General features: G+C 37.2%; 2 protein-coding genes across 2 annotated transcripts; both read left to right on the top strand.

Annotated features, from left to right (window-relative positions):
• Positions 1–4,797: 4,797 nt before the first annotated feature.
• LOC109155614 (scarecrow-like protein 32) lies at positions 4,798–6,625 on the top strand. The gene has a single exon (XM_019303231.1). It carries the CDS (start codon positions 4,805–4,807, stop codon positions 6,263–6,265), a length of 1,461 nt encoding a protein of 486 aa, XP_019158776.1. The 5' UTR covers positions 4,798–4,804; the 3' UTR covers positions 6,266–6,625.
• Positions 6,626–14,050: 7,425 nt separating this feature from the next.
• On the top strand, positions 14,051–16,132 carry LOC109155682 (xyloglucan endotransglucosylase/hydrolase protein 9-like). Its single transcript, XM_019303302.1, has 5 exons — positions 14,051–14,070; positions 14,177–14,562; positions 14,742–14,842; positions 15,076–15,269; positions 15,567–16,132. Exons 1-5 carry the CDS (start codon positions 14,051–14,053, stop codon positions 15,991–15,993), a joined length of 1,128 nt encoding a protein of 375 aa, XP_019158847.1. The 3' UTR covers positions 15,994–16,132.
• The last annotated feature ends 342 nt before the right edge of the window (positions 16,133–16,474 follow it).

Raw genomic sequence — 16,474 nt, 5'->3', positions numbered from 1 at the left:
TTTAATAAACTCACCTCAGGTTGTATCTCAAATGGTTTTGACACCAGGCCGGCCAATTGCCTAGGTGAGGACATGGGTCTTGTGATAAATGGCTTCTCGCACTTGATCATCAAGGTCAGGGTCAAGGGTCGAGGACTTAATGTCTGTCACTTAACCAAGGAGATGCAAAGTCTTTGGTCCTAAGACTAAAAACATCTCTGAAAGAAGGCTACTTTCACTATAAAACACAACAAAATAGCAACAAATTTAGTAAAAAATTAAATAGTTACAACAATATTTTTTCGGATTTTAATATTTTACCAATTAAAATATGTTAATTAATTAAATACCAATAAATTTTAATAATTTACTAACAAGTTTTTTTGTTGATAAATTTAATTTTTCTTAGTGTTTAATTTCAATCCTACATGGTACTCTTTTTCTTTGTTTGTTTGTTTTTTTTTTTTTTTTTTTTTTAAATATAAATTAAAGCTGCCTTGTAAGCCTGCAAGTTGTTCCATCATTTTGCCAGATGTGACAAAATGGGGTCAATTTGATATTTTTTGAAAAAAAAGAAATTAAATTTTAAGAGTAAGTTAAAATTGTAAGGATACAAAGAAAATATTGTAAATTGTAAATATGATGATGTGTTAATATTTTTCATTTTTAAAAGCAAGAGCATTGCAGGGATAAACAAAACATCACCATCAGATAAGTATCTCCTATCTAGTATGGGGCAAATTATTTTGTGCATCATAACAAAAAATATATTTTTAATATGTTAAAAGTACATTATTTGTGTACTGAATATACATTATACAAAATAATGTATTTTCCCTGAATATAATGTGCATTTTAATATACTAAAAATATATTATTTGTGTATTGGATGTACATTATTTAATAGTATGTTGTGTGACCACGTTCCAAATAATAATTATTGATCATAAATCATAATATAGGTGTTGTGGAATGGATCATAAAATTGTTGAGATGATTTTTGTGGGCAAATTATGCCCCGGACCCGTGTCCACAATGCATTGTGGACACGAGTCCAAAACGACGTCGTTTTTAAGAAAAATGCGTCATTCCAGTTAAAAAAAAATTGATTTTGTCTCGCCGTTAACGACGTTATTCATTTGTGCCATTATGAATGTACAGTTATGAGATTATGAATGTACAGTTATGACATTATGAATGTACAGTTATGACATTATTAATGTAAGTTATAAAATTATAAATACAGAATTCTGACATTATTAACTTACAATTATGAACATATAGTGATAAAATTATGAACATAGAGCTCTAAAATTGTGAACATGGAGCTTCTAAAATTATGATTTTACAGTTATTGAATTATGAATGTACAGTTACGGAATTATGAATGTACAGTTATGCAATTATGAATGTACAGTTATGCAATTATGAATACAGTTATGAAATTATGAACACAGAGCTCTGACATTATGAACTTACAATATGAACATATAATGATAAAATTATGAACATAGAGCTCTAAAATTGTGAACATAGAGCTTCAAAAATTATGAAGTTACAGTTATTGAATTATGAATGTACAGTTACGGAATTATGAATGTACAGTTATGGAAATATGAATGTACAGTTATTGAATTATGAACATAGAGCTCTGACATTATGAACTTACAATTATGAACATATAGTAATAAAATTATGAACATATACTCTTATAACGAATCTGGAAAAAAAAAAAAAAAAAAAAAAAAAAAAAAAAAACAGTGCCTAAAGATACTGTTACCGGTGTCCAGCATTGCGGGTCCATAGCATAACGATTGATTTTTGTGTAATTGGGCTTTGTTTTCTTGTTTTTGTTACAAGATCTGAAATCTAAGGTGCCCATATACATGTCTTTTATCTTTAGCCCAGCTCTTGCGTCTAAAATATGCAGAACGTAGCGAAGAATTTTCGCACATACATGCCAGCGGCATACCAGCTTCATCAGTCTGACAAATACTAATCATTTCTTTTTAATGTTTGAATTTATTTGAACACTGATGAAGTACCATTTCGGTAGCCTGTCCTAGCTTGGATTCACGTACTATTAAGGACAAAACATCAAGATTTGATTTGGGGGTTGAGAGATCTGATGAATGGTGAAAACTACAATGCCATTCTTGTCTTACACAAATTATTATTATTTAATTAAAAGGGTAGAAGGACTATAATTGAAGTGACTGAAATTCCATTTTAGCTCTTATCCTTGCACTTACGTATCGAGCTCCAACGCTAACCGATCGAGTTGTCGATTTTGTAACTATACTCCAAGTTCGAATCCGTGGGGATGTCCAGATCAATTATGGACAACCTATATATTTTTTTTTCATTGATCCTCTATCGGCTAATGTCACAACATTATTCTTGGATAGTAATTGCAGACAAAAAAAAAATATATTTTTTATTTAATAGATGGCAACGATATATATATATATATATGTGTGTGTGTGTGTGTGTGTGTGTGTGTGAATATCATCTTTTATTGGATTACAGTTCAAAAAGTCAAGTTCAGCACTCAGCTTCCTGCCATCAGACTCTATTACGCAAATATAAAGAAATGCGCTTTTGACGGCTATAACTTTTGACATAGTGGTAACGGCTAATCCTACATCTTTCAATTATCATGTGATGGAGCTAGCTAGGTAGCTAGGCATATATGCACGTCCGTCCTGTGCGAATCAAAACGTAGGCGCATGCAGTTGATTCCAGTAACACTACAAACAAAACGAAGCACTTCTCATAACCTAATGCTCATCTCATCTTGTTTTTTGCATGCTTCCTTTCTGCTTGGAGCCGAGCCCTAGCAATGGTCTATGTAATATTGTAATAAGTACTTTTGGCATAGTGTAAATACTCATCTTGACAATTGGTATCAGAAGTGTTCGTAACTTGGACGCATTTTATATCTTTAAGAAAATCAGATGTACAGTACAAAAGAAAATGAAACAAAGCGGAATATAATGGATGGGTGAAGTAATAATTGGAGCAAATAGTAGGGAGTAAAGATGAGAAGGGACAGAATTCAGAAGGAATAAAAGTACAGATGAGAGGCATTGGATTCCTTCAATTTCCAGCAGATAGTAAGATTTAGTAACCTGACAAACACCAAAGTGTGAACTTGACTAGACACTATCAACATATATGCATATGCTCCTGTCTCCTTCCTGCACATGAACAACATATATAATTAAACTAAACATAAATATATATATATATGCATGAAAACTCCCTAAGTTTTACTGTGTTTATTTGCATTCAATTCTGCTCACAAAACAGCACATTTCCCTATTATTACCTTTCACAATAATATAAACATCAATCAATACAATGTAACACATAACCTAGTAAATGGAGTGACATTTCAACTGATCAAATACAAACGTTTTTATCATCAAAAGGTATCGTAGTGAGGCTATAGGCTGATGATTTTGTCTTTTGCTGTGGCTCTATGTGAAGCTAAAAACCAATTCCTGTGGAGGGGCGGGAATGAAAGGTTACAATCAATCACTAAAAGCAAACAGAAAAACTGAATTAACTAATCCAAGTAATCATCAAAATCTTGTCCTTAAGTCTTAGGTAATCATTCCTATCGTGACCTTAATTGGACAAAATATTTGGCCGGCTCGAACGGATTCTCTAACCTTTTCTTCCCCGTCATGCACCGAAATCGTCTCTTTCCTTGGATGTCTAGTTGAGTACGTAAAGTTCAGCCAAAAATCATAGTTTATTAACACTCATACATATAATTAGAGGAAGATACATTATGGAGCTTCGCACCATACACTTCACTACAGTAACAAGTGACATAGGTAGCTCTTCGTTATAACAACCGCCGGCATCAAACGAACTAACAGCTCTCTGGATAGCTTTCACTCATCCTTATTTCTTGACGTCATATAATCTTCTTCTGGGTAGTTCTTGTTTACTAGACTTTGATGGTCAACAAGATTATTATCAATATGTACTTAAATAATTAAAAATAAAAACGTCAAATTTAAGAGACTAATTTCAATAATCGAGATAATCAATATCACTTTACAATTTCTTATTGAGCTGATCAGGGATTCAATTATAAATAGGTTTTAGGAAGCTATTAGGGTTTGAAGAATGACATGTGGAATATGAAACTTGGGGAGGATAATAAACGGGTATTGTCATATGATTGGTCAAAGAATGTAAGCTAACTATACAGCCATAAATATATATTATAGTAATGGAAAAATCCAGCAGCAGAATATTTTAATGTAATTTATTGGTCGTGTGGTCCTTGAAGCTTGTAACTACGTGCAGCAGCCAGCAAGGATGTATGATAATGTTCCACCAGATACTATTGGCCTGGTTAACTAAATAATTATCCCACGAGGCCACCAGAATTATACAAACAAAAACGTCAAATTCCATTTGTACGCTAACCAATAGCAACACAAGTAGATGAATATAGGGAACTTCTTACTTTCTTTAACCCTAAATAACACTATAATATTCAACAACACCCAGCCAAGTTAGTGAGACAGTTTCAATTCATTCCGTACCCACAAAGTTCCAAATTGGACTTCATATTAGAGCTGTCTATTAACATTCTTAATTTGAAACGGTCAATTATGGATAACTGTACTCAAACTGGTTTACCTTCTTGTGATTTTTTTACCTGTTTGAGTTACACGATAGACTAACTGTAAATCAAAATAATACTATATATATGTAGTTAATTAACATATAGTCTTTAACAATATAATGCATTATGCATCCCCTACCCCCACCCCCCACCCATCCTAGCCTAGCTATATAAATGTGTGTGTGTGTGTATATAAGAAATATTGATTTGTGTATATATATACTAAGAAAAGGGACACACAAGGCATATGATAATAAGCATCTGTGGCTCATCAAGCATCCTCCTCTAGTTAAAGAAACAAAGAGACATCAAAGTACTATGAAAGCAGACCTAAGAGGGAACCCAACATCCTTTCTTTTCCAAAACCCTAACCTTTTCGGCAACTCTCCTCAACCCTCCTCTGATCTCACAGGCGCACTCAGAGGATGCAGTAGTAGCAGTCTTGGCAGCCTTGACGGAGCATGCACAGAGAAGCTCTTACTTCACTGCGCAAGTGCGCTGGAGACCAATGACGTCACCCTGGCTCAGCAGGTGATGTGGGTGCTCAATAACGTCGCTTCTCCCATGGGTGACCCTAACCAAAGGCTCACTTCTTGGTTCTTGAGGGCCCTCGTTTCCAGGGCGTCTAGGGTTTGCCCTTCCACTTTCGGCGGCGGCAATGGCGTTCACACTAGGTTGATGACTGTGACTGAGCTTGCAGGGTATGTGGATGTTATTCCCTGGCATAGGTTTGGGTTTTGTGCGGCGAATAGTGCCATTTTAAGGGCGGTCCAAGGGGAAAATAAAGTTCATATTTTGGATTTCAGCATTACTCATTGTATGCAATGGCCGACTCTCATTGACGCCTTAGCTAAGCGGCCGGAAGGCCCTCCGTTCCTCCGAATATCAGTCCTTTCATGGCGGCCCTCCGTCCCTCCCTTACTTAACGCGTCGTGTGAACAACTCGGCCTTCGTCTCGCCAAGTTCGCGAAGTTCAGAGACGTCCCTTTTGAGTTCAACGTGATCGGATCAGACTATATCCCCCAAGAATTCCCAGATTTTCACCACAATTTCATCCTAAATTCTCTCACCCCTCCCTGTCTGAATCTCAGGGACGACGAGGCTTTAGCAGTGAACTGCCAGAACTGGCTGCGCTATCTTCCTTGTCGCGACACTTTCATCGACGCAATCAAAGGTTTAAACCCCAGCATCGTCACCATAGTCGACGAGGATTGCGATCTGGGCGCTCCCAGTTTAGTCTCGAGAATCACGGCATGTTTCAACTACCTATGGATACCCTTTGACGCCCTGGAAACATTCCTGCCGAAAGACAGCCCCCAGAGGATCGAATACGAGGCTGACATCGGACACAAGATCGAGAACATCATCGGATTCGAAGGGGACCAGAGGATAGAACGGTTAGAATCTGGGATGAAACTCTCGCAGAGGATGAAGAACAACGGGTTTCTCAGCGCGCCGTTTTGCGAGGACACCATTGGAGAAGTTAAGTGTTTGTTAGATGAACATGCGAGCGGTTGGGGAATGAAGGTAGAGGACGACATGTTGGTTTTGACATGGAAAGGGCACAGTGCAGTTTATGCAACGACTTGGGTCGTCTCACCTCAAACTCAAGCCGACATTGAAATCAAAGATTAGATGTAGTAATTGCAGGATTAATGTAATAAAGTGCGATCTTGAATTACGTTAAACTGGACAACGTGGGTAATTAGTTAGGGTGTCACTGTATGTATGTATGTGGTCCATTGAGAAGAGAAGAAGAGGACAATAACAGATATGGGATGTGTTTTCTTAATCAAAATTCTGCTTTTCAAAGGAGACAAGAAGAACATATGACTGTAGTTGGAGAATGGGTTGGTTTCACTTTTTGGATTTGGTTATAGCTGTAAGGCAAGGAAAGAAATGTAAATAATGTCCTTATTTTTGCTCCTTTATATTCCCATACTTTTGTATGTATGTATGTTCTGCCTTTTCTAGCGATCAATTATTATTTTTCCAAGATGATATTCTTTTTGTTCTTCTGATTGTAATTATGACGTAGAAAGAAATGAATAAATGACATGATGTTGCAAATTTGGGCTTGGAATCTTGCTTATGAAGTTCATAGCAGGCCCAACGCAGTTCTCCACTTTTGGGTTTTCTTTCAAAAGCCCGGAAAGGCATGATCTTTAAAGGAAGACTTCAAAGGTGAGAAATCATACAATAGTTATGCCATGGACCCGGTCCACCTTGCAAGGTGGACCCGGATCAAAATACACATTTTATATACTGAATATTCATAATTTACATACTGAATGTTCACAGTTTAAATTGTGAACATTTAGTATGTAAATTGTGAATATGTAATATATAAAATGTGTGTACTATGGTCGACACAATAATTTTAGCTAATTTTGCTTTTGCCCGCATGGGTAGCTCAACTGGTCATAGAGATGAAACTTTGGAAGAATGGCCAGGGAACAAGTCTCACCAGTAACCTCTCAAAGTGAGGGGGGCTCCTTGTGTGCAGTGAGCACCGCTCTAGCCTTTGTGATTAATGTTCAGTTGAGTTGTGGGCCGGGGTGTGGGGGACCCTTAGGGGTTGGGGTTCAGCCTTTTGGAAGAAGAAAGTCAATATCTAGCTTTTATGGAGAGTTGACGTGGAATTTTGTAGTTACTAAGCGAATTGTGCAACCAACCCAATTGGAATATCGCCTATTTCCAATTACCTTTTTTTTACATGATCGATGGAATGATACAACATTCCTTACAGTCAAACGTAGAAACAACCTCCCTAGCAATGCTACAGAAAACTTGAATCACATACCGTTTTACAAATTTAAAGCTGAATTCGTTTGAAGAATTTAACGCTTCTTTAACATCATTGATGAACTGATCAAACGCAGTCAAGACTAACTTTGGGTGAAAAGCCTTGCACACCACCTGAGTATCTATATTCATTCTTACGTCCATTGACAATATGTCCATCAAATTGGACTGCAAATACTATTTTTCATTGCCGTCTTTGTCACCATGATAAAGTTCACATACGCTGTGACCATTTAAATGCTTCACACTTATGAGAAAAAGAACTCGCCAAAAGGAACAAGAGGAAAACAAACTTGTCACACGAACGAGAGAAAAAGCACAGCAACACACAAAATTATAACGAAACTCAAAGGAAAATTAAAGAGAAACATCACTGCACCACTTTTGGATCTCTAGATCTTTATTTTATGGATCCACAAAACCAAGTCACTTCTTTACCATTAGATCTGGATCTTTGATGACATGAAAGTGTGAAACCAGAGTAAACCAGTGGAAAGGACAACGATCTGCACCGCCGGATCTGGTGTAAAAGGCACTGCCGGCTCAAAGCTCCATCGAAGCTTTGGCCAGAGGCCCACTGCAAACCACAGAAAGATCACCAAGTAAGGGAAGATTGGAGAAGAAGAGAAGAAACTTTTAGAGAGAGATTTTTAAGTTTCAAAATTTGTAAGACACTTTAAAATTCCAAATATCTTTTTTATTCACTTAAAAAAGACAATTTTTTTTCAAAATTTTAACTTTTTTCCAGCGTACTTATTAATGATGAGAAAATTTTATAAATTTAGACAATCACGAACAATTGTTGTCAGTATAGTTATCTAAAATTTTGAATAAATTTTGTTAATGGTCAATATTATCGATCACTTTCACTTAGCAGCCAGAAACATTTATATGCATTTTTTTTTATAGATAAATCTTTATTATAAATCACAACTTAAAATTTAGACAAGTATATTCTTACCACTTTTCAATAATCAAAATTTACAATTTTTCTAAATGTGTGTTCATCTCATATGAGTCATATTCAATTCACATCCACACCAATGACCAAACCCAAGACTAAATGTTCAGCTGCATTATTTTATTCAATAAGATTTAAAAAAACTGGGCTAGAGTGGCATTGATGGCCCTGAAAAGATTCATCAATCTCAAAGAAGAACATGCCACCCATTTCTCCAGGACTCAAAACTTCACTGCATCTTCTAGGGAATGAAGGGAGAAATGAATATATTAAACATCATATCACGTGCGCTGTGACGACCAACCATTAATTTTCTTTTCTTTTCTTCTTGTAATCTTGTCTTCAATAATGTTTCTTGATTTTCCGGTATCCCTCCCTATCCGAGAGCCGTCACCACACCTCATCCACCAACACCGCCTCACGTGCCCATTCTCGGACTCGTACTGTTTTCCACCAAATTAAACTATTCCTCGTTTCCATACCAACGAAAGTTAATTTCATTATACTCGAGAACTTTGAACCAAACGAGGCATTGTTTTCTGTTTTCTCATCTTCAACCCTAAACAAACATATGAAATATATTAAACTAAACAATAACTCGTGACAAATGCCTAATTTTATTTCTTATTTTTTCTAGAGGTACAATGTTAAATTTGATATTTTAGGCCTCTGCCCAACAATTATTGTAGTCACTTAATGTCAGATTTAACCTTCCATGCAACGGAAATGAACCTTTATAATAGATCCAATCAAAACTCGAGTTTCTTAAATACTAGTGTATAGTCACTGAAATAAAACCCAACAAGGTAGCTCAAGTGGCAAAGGAGCTTTCTTTGTGGGAGAGAATTCTGAGATAACCCTGATTCAATTCCCACAAGTGACGATTTCCGAGCGAATTGGGTGGACTTGGACCGTTAAACGGACAGAGAAAAAAAAATTCACTGAAATTTTGTAATGCACTGGAATAAGATTTGAATTAAATTTTACTCCCCCTTGTGGAAACGGTGAATCATGATTCATGAATGCATTTTTACAGGCTTGGGGTGATGAAGAAATTGCAGGGCGTGGGTGGTGAAGCTGGTAAAAGTGAATGCATTTTTACAGGCTTGTGGTGATGAAGAGATTGCAGTGCATGAGTAGTACGTGTAGTTGGTAGCTAGCACGGATTTGTTTACTTATATATATAAAAAGAGTGAAAAATCAAATTGATCAGTGATCTTTTATAACTTTATTTAAACAAATAACTTGATGTTACTCGTCACAAAATCTCTAATATAAGAATGGAAGGTTGGATTGTAGGAAATGCTTTCTTTCACTCACAAATAGTATATATTGTCACCTGACATGTCATGTAGGGCACGGTGCACTAATACAGTGGCTTTAGTAAATAATGTCAACGATCAACCAATCCCCTCTACTCTCTGCCACCATTGCCGTACGTACTATGCTACTAGCTTAACCGGTGTTTGGTTGAAAAATGAATTCTACTACATGTACTCTCTAATGTGGTGAATTTTAATAAATTATTTTTTGTCATGTGGGTCTCAATACGAATGACTACATTAAAGTTTTGTGTGTGGGAGTACAAAGACATGTTTACTCATTTTTTAGGGGTTGGTCACATCGCAGGTCGTGAAACCAACACCAACAAGTCCAAACCAGACTTGATTGGATTAATTTCATCAATTATTGTAACAATATTTTTGAAAGAACTGTCTTATTATTGTAATACGGAGTAATATTTTTGAAATTATGAAACACATTGTTTTGAATGGGGGAAAGAAATGGCACGGCTTGGTGGTACAAGGTGCCTGCAATGAAATTGGGCAACGACAACACAGTACACAATACAATTGATTAGTAGGGGCAGGGCAGTGGGGTTTTTAAATAGAGGTATGGTCACTTGTTCAGTACATCCCCATGCCATAAAGCTAAAGTTGATCTCCCCAAGCAAAGCATTTAACAGTGATAGTGAGTTTGATGTTTCAATGTTTCTTCTCACTTCTCACTGCCCATTATAGATATTTTATCGTGTCATGTATGAGGTACAGTACTAATATTTGATTTTTTAAATCTTATATATAATCACCTACTCGTGTACAAATAAAATTAAAAAATCTTAATAGTAGCGCTCGCGATTGATGTTGCTAAAAGCATCCTCAATAGTTGTAGTTTTTTTTGAGGAATTCACCGGTGTAATTAAAGAGAAGATGGGAGGGAAGAGAAAAAAAAATAGAGCTGAAAAAAAAAAAAAAACTGAAAGCATCATTAACTCGCCGTGACTAGATGCTTGGTTGCGCTTCACACGACTAAGGTGTCAAAATCAGAGATTTTGATGGATCCCACAAATCTGATAAAAACCGATATCTTGCAGTGAAATTTTTTTTCCTCGCTCCTCCACATAAACCTGCTTTCTCAAAAATCACACCAAAAACCACATTAAAAAAATCACTAATAACGATGATCATCTAATAATCGTTTAGCATAATGTTATTTATTTAGTAATTATCATAACAATAATATAAATTTAATATACAATGTGTTAACCCATGCAATCTTCATGTTCAATATGTGCCAGCTCATTTGGAGGGACTTGATGGGATACATGAGGCATATATTATAAGGAAAATCATATACACACTCCTACTTTTTACCCTTAACGTATACTCCCTTTCATAAATTCTTGATGTAAACACTTTTTATGTGACTCACATAATGAAAATATTATATCATTATTTGTCATGTCAGTTAGTAAAAGTGAGGAAGTAGAATTTAAGAGTACATCTAGTAGAATTTTGCTGTTGGAAAAATTAGCTTAAAATGACATAAAATGACATATTAAGTGACTATTTTGTGGTACAATTATCAGTGGGGTCCACTTCTGATTTGGATCGGGTCAAAGTGGATTCGGGTTCTTCGTAGTGAGACGAAAAGATTGATATATTGTACGCTCAAAACGGATAATGGGTGAATGAGATATTGATTCTCAAAGTAGACCCATTTGAGTTGGGAAATGAAGGGAAAATAGTGGACTTTGTCCCACATTGGTTTGGAAACAAGATTTGCCCCCCTTATATACATGAGCTCTTTTGAACCTTGTAGAATTGTATAGCATAGAGGCTCTCTTGCGGGGGGGTGTGCAAATCAAAATCCATCTGATATAGCCACTTGGTTCGGCCGAAATCGAACCGAGAGGACCTACTCTCGTGCATTTGTGACCATATCACTTGGTTCGGCTGAAATCGAACCGAGAGGAGAGGTTGTGGTGCAGCACTGAGAGCACAACTCTCGTGCATCTGTGACCACGAGAGACTGGGCCGAACCGAGAGGACCTACTCCTGTGCATTTGTGACCATATCACTTGGTTCGGCCGAAACCGAACCGAGAGGAGAGGGAGCACAACTCTCGTGCATCTGTGACCACGAGAGACTGGGCCGAACTGAGAGGACCTACTCCCGTGCATTTGTGACCATATCACTTGGTTCGGCCGAAACCAAACCGAGAGGAGAGGTTGTGGTGCAGCACCGAGAGCACAACTCTCATGCATCTGTGACCACGAGAGACTGGGCCGAACCGAGAGGACCTACTCGCGTGCATTGGTCACAGATTAAACTCATCTGTTACAGGTGTTACACACAGTTGTTTAATCCTACTTAGTGGGTGTTAGGGCAGCTTTTTGCACAGTACAAAAACGAAGCTTTTTGCACAGTACAAAAACGAAGGAATTCCAGTACAGTTTTCAGCTTCAAAACTTCTGCTTCTACTCTCTTCTTTAGCCAAACAGTGTTCATACTGTGCTTTGTTTGCTGGGTTCTTTGTTTAGGTGCTTAAACAAAGAATCCACGAGAGACTGGTCAGATTAAACTCATCTGTTACGGAATTAATACTATTTAAATTCTGAGTTTAATCCTACTTAGTGGGTGGTTGTTACAGGTGTTATACAATTGGTTTTATACCAATTATTGGCCATGTTGAATGCTATCACTTCCAACATCCCTATATAAAGAGAGGTAGGGCAGCTTTTTACACAGTACAAAAACGAAGGAATTCCAGTACAGTTTTCAGCTTCAAAACTTCTGCTTCTACTCTCTTCTTTAATCAAACAGTGTTCATACTGTGCTTTGTTTGCTGGGTTCTTTGTTTAGGTGCTTAAACAAAGAATCGAAGCACGTTTTATCCTGAGAAACCTAGGCTACAACGCTCCTAGCACTTGTGGGAAGTAGCAAATAAGGTTTTAAGGAAAAGAACTTTGTATTCGAACTCGTGCTAAACCTATACCCAAACACTCAACCTTTTCCTTCCCAGTTTTTTTTTTTTGTTTTTCCCATATAATATTAATCTTTCCGTAGGATTATTATTATTTTGAGATTTTCCACCTTATTACCCAACATTTGCTTCATTTGGTTTAGATTAGATGGAGTTGTCTCCCACTTTTTACCAATAACTTATGACCTTTATAGTGCACATCCTCGAATAAGTAGACCTTATAAGGATGAACAAACTAAGTAGCACATTATGCGTCCTCCCAGTTATTATACTCATCCGAATTTCACTAACACCAACACGTGGTATGACCAACCTGACTGAGATTCCAAATGAAAATATATCTAAATAAAGGGATTCAGAATGAAAATATATCCTTAGTACTTATTAGCGAAAAGAATCCCTAGTAATCTCTTCCAAGAATTCCTAGCTTTCAACCTTCGATAGAATGCTCAGCTCCAGGTTATAAGTAAACCATTACAATTCACTTTCCTTCATAGTTTCTCAATAGATCTATATTACATATAGCTATTGTGACAAAACACACTTATTTATTATATCATATATATTTGTTAACGAAGCATGCTGATAATAAGACAACTTTTTTAAGGCTAAGTGGGAGACAGCTCCATCTAATCTAAACCAAATAAAGCAAAATTCCTTGATCCATCATTCATAAATAAAGGAACTGAATATTAAAAAAATGAAATAAAAATCCGTAAAAATGGGGATGAATTTTAGATAAAAATTCAGTCCAAATATTTAAATTTAAATATGGGAAAGGCATCGAGTATGGCTGACATATCCCAGCTGGCACTACCGTCACCAAAGTAAATCCAAATTCATTGAGCCGGACAAATGGTCCCACCCCATCATTCCCAAGGCCACCATATCCCCCCTTTCCAACTCGCATTTTCCTTACAATTCTTTCAACTGCACATTTTTTTAAAAAAATTTCATTAGATTATATCATAAATTTTATAAACTCGTTTTCAAAATTTATTAAAAGATAAATTGAATTAATCTAGTTTTGATATTCATCGAATCAAATTGTACACTTTTACTTATAAGAAACTATTTTAAATTTAAAATTTTAATGTTTGAGACAGGTTGAATCACACTTCTACTCCGAAAAATAATTAAGTGACTTCTCATCCATTAAATTAATATTTAATCAAAAAATTTCTATTTAACAAAATTTAAATTTACTTTAAGTATAAGAATTATATTTAATTTATTTGAGGGCAAAAATTAATGAAATTGAACAGGGCGAGTAGGTTTGTTTCTGTACACGCCAAAACACAGAGAGATGAGAAGGAATCATGCAAGCTAGCAAGCAAAAGCGAGCGAAGGGCAAAAGAGGACTCTTCTTTATTTTCTTTAAACAGCAAATGCCAGTGACAGCTGGAAGGTACAGTGACCAGCTGTAGCGCACCACGTGTTCCTTTATAATTGGCTCCGACGTAGGCTCAGCCTTATCCAACAGTGACTATACCCACTGTGTGTACCTCCACCAGAGGACCCGCTTTTCAATCCACCCAACCCGTTTTTTTCAACGGCTATAATATTCGATTTTCTCAGTCCCTCGTGGCACTTTGCGGGCTGACGTGGCACTGTGGCTTCCCACTGAAGCCAATCGCCTCCACTGGCTATAAAATCCCACTCACTACCGCAGAGCATTTTGCAGAGAAGAAGCTTCACTTGGTTCCATCTTCCCCCTCTCTCTCTATAATGGCGTTTTCGCGTGTTGTAATCTTTGGGTTGTTCTGTGTTGGGGTTTTAATGGTGGGTCTTTCCAGCGCCGCCACGGCGAGATTTGACGAGCTTTTTGAGCCGACCTCGGCGACTGATCATTTACTCGTTGACGGAGATGTTCTCCACATGAAGCTCGATAGCTATTCCGGTAGCGATCTTGACGTTTCTTTAAGTTTTGATGATCTTCCACTCTTCCAGTGTTATGATTAAGTTCCGGTGAAATACCAGTTTTGTGTTACCCGGAGTTTTAATCAGTACTGGGAGATTCAAAATTGCGTTCGATGTTTGACCATTAATCTAACTAGATGTTATTATTTGGAATTTCAGGCGCTGGGTTTCAATCTAAGAGTAAATATATGTTCGGAAAAGTCACTGCTCAAATCAAGCTTGTTGAGGGTGATTCCGCCGGAACTGTTACCGCCTTCTATGTAAGCTTCTTATCTTCAAACTCTATGGACGCCCATTAATGTCAAATTCATTCATTGCATATATGATAAATTTCCCAGAGCAGAGTATTTAAACTCTGCCATAATTTTTATGCATGCAAATGGTGGTTTCCCCAGATGGGTGTGGTTTTCAGACACGTTAGCTTGATTAATCTCTGCAATAACTTAGTCTGACATTTTTTTTTAAATATTTTTTGTTTGGTTTTGAATTGCAGATGTCATCGGATGGGCCAAAGCACCATGAATTTGATTTTGAGTTTCTGGGCAACACTTCCGGTGAACCCTATCTGGTTCAAACAAATGTGTACGTCAATGGCGTCGGAAACAGGGAAGAAAGAGTGAATCTTTGGTTTGACCCAACTAAGGACTTCCATCGCTACTCCATTGTCTGGACCCGTAGCCAAGTTCTGTGAGTATTCCTATTAAAATATATCTTATTTGATTAATTGTTTAAATCTTCTCCCAATAATTATTGGTGAGGGGAGGGGGCAGTTGAATGGATTGAGACTTGAAGAGCTAAAGTCCAAAGCTCCCTCAAAGAAGAGCAGAGCAGATTCTTTCCTTGACATGCTAAAAACTGGGGTCCCCATGCATTTACCAAAAATGTCTTTTCTTGATTCAACTAATTAATTATTATTGTGATTAGTGAAGTCAAGCTTTTATTTTTTATTTTTAATGAATTTAATGACGGTTTTATTATTTCCAGGTTCGTGGTGGATGAGACGCCGATCAGAGTACACTCAAATCTGGAGGCGAAGGGGATTCCGTTCCCCCGCGACCAAGCCATGGGGGTTTACAGTTCGATATGGAACGCCGACGATTGGGCCACGCAAGGAGGGCGGGTTAAGACCGACTGGAGTCACGCGCCGTTCATTGCCTCCTACACCGGCTTCGAGATTGACGCGTGTGAATGCCCCGCCGCCAACGCCGCCGCCGCGAATTATACCAGCCAGTGTAGCAGTAGCAGCGAGAAGCGGTTCTGGTGGGACGAGCCGACGGTGTCGGAGTTGAGCGTGCATCAGGCCCACCAGCTCATATGGGTTCGGGCTAACCATATGGTGTACAATTATTGCGTGGACACCGCTAGATTCCCGGTTGCTCCGGTGGAGTGCCAGCACCGCCGCCGCCCCTAGGCGTACGGCGGCGCAATCTGCAACCGTTGTAAAAACAACCATAAGGATTTAGACATGTTCTCCATGTTACATATTTTTGTTCCACCTCGTAGTTTGTAAACTTATCATATCATTTTCAATGCATTTTGATTTCTCTTTATCAAATGTGTTATCTTTTTTGCCAAAATATCGTGTCATATTTAATTTGTGCACAACACTATATTAAAACTGGCCCCCAGGGCAATGGTCACGGGCCGTCCGTGGGACCAATTAAAGCACAATTTATCCATGTTTAGTGGGTCCGTATAAGTACAACACTATTATTTGCTGTTCTTAAATATATTTCAATAATTTCGTAAATTTTGTTATATTTTGGAGAACGACGTATTTGTTAATTATTACGATACAATTACGAAAAAGAAACAATTACTAATTGTTGGGACCGTCATCTATATGCTAAAATTAATGAAAAAGTAGTTAGCGTAATTTGTTTGTCGTCTAA

The sequence above is a fragment of the Ipomoea nil genome, unplaced genomic scaffold (genome assembly GCF_001879475.1).
Source record: "Ipomoea nil cultivar Tokyo-kokei standard unplaced genomic scaffold, Asagao_1.1 scaffold2704, whole genome shotgun sequence".
Lineage (NCBI taxonomy): Eukaryota > Viridiplantae > Streptophyta > Magnoliopsida > Solanales > Convolvulaceae > Ipomoea > Ipomoea nil.
The sequence above is the reverse complement of the archived record's forward strand: the minus strand, read 5'-3'. Positions and strand labels throughout refer to the sequence as shown.

Bases quoted from the DNA above. Each gene is read 5' to 3' on its own strand.
- LOC109155614 (XM_019303231.1), top strand. From the start codon at position 4,805: ATGTGTGTGTGTGTGTATATAAGAAATATTGATTTGTGTATATATATA.
- LOC109155682 (XM_019303302.1), top strand. From the start codon at position 14,051: ATGCCAGTGACAGCTGGAAG. The intron at 14,843-15,075 runs GTAAGCTTCTTA...TTTGAATTGCAG, and splicing joins GAACTGTTACCGCCTTCTAT to ATGTCATCGGATGGGCCAAA. The intron at 15,270-15,566 runs GTGAGTATTCCT...TATTATTTCCAG, and splicing joins TGGACCCGTAGCCAAGTTCT to GTTCGTGGTGGATGAGACGC.